The 5,356-nt window shown below is 38.0% G+C and overlaps 1 protein-coding gene across 4 annotated transcripts in view; it reads left to right on the plus strand.

Annotated features, from left to right (window-relative positions):
- LOC106882622 (protein Wnt-9a) overlaps window positions 1-2,918 on the plus strand; it is a 277,020-nt gene extending 274,102 nt beyond the window's left edge. For all 4 annotated transcript variants that reach the window (XM_052975985.1, XM_052975986.1, XM_052975987.1 and 1 more), the window contains exon 4: window positions 1,661-2,918. In XM_052975985.1, coding sequence (XP_052831945.1) covers window positions 1,661-2,098 — 438 coding nt within the window. In that variant the 3' untranslated portion in view covers window positions 2,099-2,918. The remainder of the gene's footprint in view (window positions 1-1,660) is intronic.
- The last annotated feature ends 2,438 nt before the right edge of the window (window positions 2,919-5,356 follow it).

Consider the following 5,356-nt stretch of genomic DNA (forward strand, 5'->3'; position numbering starts at 1 on the left):
TGTATCGCTTGCCTGTCTGCTCTCTCCTCCTCCTCCTTGTATCGCTTGCCTGTCTGCTCTCTCCTCCTCATCCTTGTATCGCTTGCCTGTCTGCTCTCTCCTCCTCCTCCTTGTATCGCTTGCCTGTCTGCTCTCTCCTCCTCCTCCTTGTATCGCTTGCCTGTCTGCTCTCTCTTCCTCCTTGAATAGGTTTACTGTTCTGCTTACAGATATTTCTAATGTGCGAATCAGTCGCTTGGTTTTTTTTTTCCTGGAATTCCAAACTTATCCAAACTGACAGTATGTATGTATGTATGTATGTAGGTATGTACGTACGTACGTATGTTTTTTTTACCAGATATCTCTATGGAAAAGGGATTGTTCGAACATCTCTATTTATATTGTTTGATTTTCAAGCAATGGGGATTACCGTTGTTTCGATTAAGGCTTAAATCTCGAAGTGGGTTTCTTCATAATGATCGGAACCATATCCGCAGGCCTGGGTGCAAAGAGTGGTCGCGATATTCCCCTAAATGCAGTGGCTATCTATGGCCCTGGTAAGAAGCAGACAGCTGTGTGTCTCCAAGTGTGTGGAAACAATCTTAACAGAGGAGAAGAATAGCATTCTATTCACCCACTGCGTTTATGAGGGAGTAGCGGGTTGGAAAGGCATGTGGATGCTTGATTATATGGGGGATGAATTATTGGTTACCCTGCTTTAGGGTGTTTCAGGCTGTTTTCCCTATATAAAAACCAATTCCATTTGATAATTTCGATGAAACCACTTACTTACACAAAAATATACAGAAGATTTTACCAAGAGTAAACCGAACAAGTGTTTAAATAAGTATTTACATCCTAGCTTGGAAAGATTTTCGTGTTTTGAGAGGCTGGAAAATTGTGCGTTCCTTTTGTACCAACGATTCCTTTTAACCCGGAGCCAAACAACAACCAAGAAATCTGTCTTCCCGTGGACCTCTGTTGCCTCTGCCTCTCTGGTGTGGTTGTGGTGCGCATCTCAATTTATAGCCATGTTTTGGCGAACAAGAAAAGTCAAAGAAAACTCCATCGATCGTACAATTGTTGCTGAAATATTTATTGGCCAGAATCCAGGGAAGTCACCTGATATGCTGTGGCTTCTCGTTACTGAGCTAACGCGGTTTCAAATAAAAATGTGGAAACTGATGGAGAATGTTGCGTTTCAGAGAACGGTTTCTGGGATGATATCCTGCTGGCTCGGCTTCATTTCTCACTCTTCCTAGATTTATAAAGTATCAGTAGTATTGTCATTTCTTTTCACTGCAATCCTTTTGTGCCTCAAAAGGGTGACTATACGAGCGAATATGAAATTAATAGTAGAGAAGTGGGGGAGGCTTCTCTCCAGGTAAGTCCACGAATCGATAACACCACGCAGTGGGAGTTAAATCATTTTCTGTTGTCGGCCTTTCTCAGTCTGTAATTATGTTTTAATAGCAGACGCGGAGTTGTAAATTTTCCATTATAAAAATAGTTCTTATTAAACATTATGAATTAATTAAAGTAACAATTTTTTATTTATTAATTAAAATATTATAAATTAATTAAAATGATAGTTTTTTTATTTATTATTTTAATTGATTCAAATAGTATTGAAATCAATTAACATATTAGTTTGTGATTAATTTTCTTTTATCTGTTTTAGGTCGTAAGGCGAAACGTAAACCGGACTTGTAAATGTTACGGTGTATCAGGCTCTTGCACAACACGGACCTGTTGGAGACAGTTAGCACCATTTTCTAAAATCAGTGCCATCCTTAAAGAAAAATACGAAAAGGCCGTCCGCGTAAACAGTTTCTCGGAACAACGACTAAATAGCATAGGAGACAATCTTCGTGTGAAACATAACGAACTGCTGTACATAGAGAAATCTCCAAGCTTTTGCCGCCGGACTCGCTATTCGTCCGGTATTTCAGGTCGAGTTTGCATGAAGGGAGAGAACTGTAAAGTTATGTGTTGTGGTCGTGGTTACAATGTGGAAAGTATTGATGTACAGAAACACTGCTTGTGTAACGTAATTTCGTGCTGTCATGTTAAATGTAAAATATGCAACACTAAACATGAAGTTCATACTTGCAAATAATGCAAAGATAGAGAAGAAAAATGTTTGTAAATGGATTCGAAGAAGAGAAACTGAATGACACGAACAATAATCATTAAAAGAATTTGAAATCAGGAGAAAATATTAAGAGTGAAAATAAATAAAAACAACAGAAACTTTACTCACCACAAATAATACCATAATAACTCATCTACGTCTGTCCATTAATAAATTAATAACGAAATTGATATACAATCAAATACATTCAGTCGCGCGCGCACGCACACACACACACACACACACACACACACACACACACACACTCCCTTCCTTTCTCTATTTGGAGATCAGGCAACAATTATTATTAAATAAGCTGAAGTTTCGAATATTTTTGCATGTATTGGTTGGTTTCTTCAGAAGGTTGAATCTCATATTGTTACAGGAGAGGAGAATGAGAATATGTGACGTTTATGCTTTCTCATAGCAATTAACGACTTAAGTTAGGTCGATTATGACCAGCTTGAAACGAAAAACCATCTGGCTAACATTTAACTTCCGTCTAGTGACGATAGAACTGATTGGACATACTTCCGGCTTCTATCTTAAACCCCTAAACACACACAGAGGAAGACATTGCTGCATAATAACGAATGCTACATTAATTACCTCGTCTTACTACATTTATCGCAGCGATAATGAACTATACCTTCATTCGGTACAGAAAGGGACGCACCTCCCCATCTATGGCGATCGAACTGAGTGTGATTCAACCACAAACATTTTCCCTACTAAAGCTGATGATACAAAGAGGAAACTTTGCCGATAAAAGAATAAAATTAATCATCAATTAATATTGCTTATATTTTTTAACCTCCTGTTTTATTTTACTGCAACTGTTTTGATGTTCAAAGTATTGTGTGACACATTAAATATATAAGATGGCGCACGAGATAATAGCCTGAGTTCCGTAACAGTCTGCTCCGTTATCTTCACCGCAGCCTCACCACATTAGTTGATTGTAAGATTGCATTGAGCGATCATCTCTAGTCTTTTCAGCAAGATGTCGTACTCAATAGCGGAAAGACTGGAGGTTGTGGAAGCGTATCAGAGAACGGTTGTATTAAGCAAACGCGTGAAATTTTTGAAGTCAAGTTTCCAGGTAAAGGCTTACCGTCAATGAGAACGATACAAATGTTGGTTAAGAAGTGGCACAACGCACCAAAACAACGACACTCTTCGGTTAGAATGCCTGAATTTATACAGAACATTCACCAAAGGATTACTTGAAGTCCATAGAAGTCAACCTGTAAATTGGCGCAACAGCCTCACATAAGCAGGAGTTTAGGCCAACAAGTGTTGAGAAATTTAAAGTTGAAGCCATACCATACAGCTGTTAAAAGCTTACTTTTTCGGTTGAAATAACACAAAGACACTTGCAAACGAAAGGCTGGGTACCTTTTCGTGTGTTTAAATTTATTTCTGTATTTACACCATACTACGGAACCTGGGCTACTTTCTCGTGCGATATATGTGTGGAGGTCAGGTATGTTGTTTTTAAGTACAGGCTCTGAAACATCGACCCATCAGCCAGTTGTCCTACAAATCGCTTAGCAACATTTCACCAATCTTTATGTTCTGAAAAAATATATATTAGCAAGAGAGGCAGTATTAACACCTAGAGGGGATCTTTATCCCCACTTAAAAGTGGATGTTCTGTTAGAACAAACTATGCTGCGGTGGATATCACGAGAGAAAGTCTCATGTTGACTTTTGGTGCTGGTAAGTAGTCATACTGCTTCTTCTGTCACTATTTGTTTTAACAAGCTCAAAGGCTAATCGCGACATCAGCGCCTTTTCGGCCATTGTTATTCTATATGTTATTCTGGCGGGGAGATAAGTCGCTGCTATCTCTTACGATCGAGCGTCCATCATTGGCAAGACCAAAGAAGGTCGAAATCACGTGACCTTGTGGTCTCGGCGCTGAAGATGGCGGGGGATTTATCTCCTCGTTAGCGATATAAATAAGAGTACATGTTATACAAAAATTCAATATGGGAGTTTCTCTCAAAGTTTCAACCACAGTATAGTTTGTTCTAAAAGAATATGAAAGTTTAAGCGAGGATAAATATTACTACTTTTTGTTCTGAGTTCAGATTCCGCCATGTCGATTTTACCTTTCCATTTTTCGGGGACGATGAAATGAGTACCAACCGAGTATTGGAGTAGATGTAATCGACTGGCCTCTCCCAAAAATCTTCAAGCAAAATCGATCAAATCTGAACTCAGAACATAAAGAAGTAATCTTTATCCCCATTCAAACGTGGATGCACTGTTCAAAGAAATGACACTGCGCTCGAGACCAGAAGAGAAACTCTCGTGCTGGCTTTTGGTGCTGAGTCGACCGCTTCTTTTGTTTAGAATCAGTGTCAGACTTTAAAAACTAAGTCGTGAGATCGATTTGTTTCACTCATCCCTTCAAATCGGTGCCCCAGCTTGGCCACAGTCTAATGACTGAAACAGGCAGAAGGTAAAAGATATCAGTTTCTGACCTTAAAACACAAGTTTTCACCTTTTGTTTGTTTTCTTTTTTCGTTATATTTCTATAATTTTTCTTCTTTTTCATCATCTCTACCACACTAACTATTGTTACGACTTTCTATGTATCTTCATTCGAACCTGTCTTCCTTATATTTGAGCTACAATTAAAGAATGGATTTCATTCATCTAAATAAACCTCTTCATTTACTTTAACGTCCCTTTTAATTCCTCTGCTCAATAAGAGATATCTTTCATTATTGTCACTTTAGCCTCCCCACACCCATTTCATTATGTACTTAAGTATTATTAATTCAGCTTTGCACTTCGAAAACCTGTGTCCTTCCTATTGGTCTTGCCCCTGACTTAACCTCAAAGCTAGTGTATAAACTCGACATGGTTTACAGGCAAACATTTCTCTCTAAAAGTGTGAAAAAGATTTAAATATCTCCATTTACTTTATTGATAGGATTAAGTACACATGATAGGATTCTGTCAGAATCGTGCTCACAATTTTTCTCAGACATGTTCGAGATTTTCTCAAAGATATCAACAAAGATAACAAATATGCCAGCAGTCAACGTTTTAAAATAGAAACAGTTTAGAAATTATATTTTTGTGTTAATCTCTTAAAGAACACAAAGACAGTGTAATATACGATAGAAATATTTGATTTATGAGATCCGTGAAAGAAAAGTGCGAGCTGGTTTCGATTCCAGTTAGAACTAAATACCATACAATATTGTTCAAGGGTTCCAAACTTTT

The sequence above is a fragment of the Octopus bimaculoides genome, chromosome 23 (genome assembly GCF_001194135.2).
Source record: "Octopus bimaculoides isolate UCB-OBI-ISO-001 chromosome 23, ASM119413v2, whole genome shotgun sequence".
Taxonomy (NCBI): domain Eukaryota; kingdom Metazoa; phylum Mollusca; class Cephalopoda; order Octopoda; family Octopodidae; genus Octopus; species Octopus bimaculoides.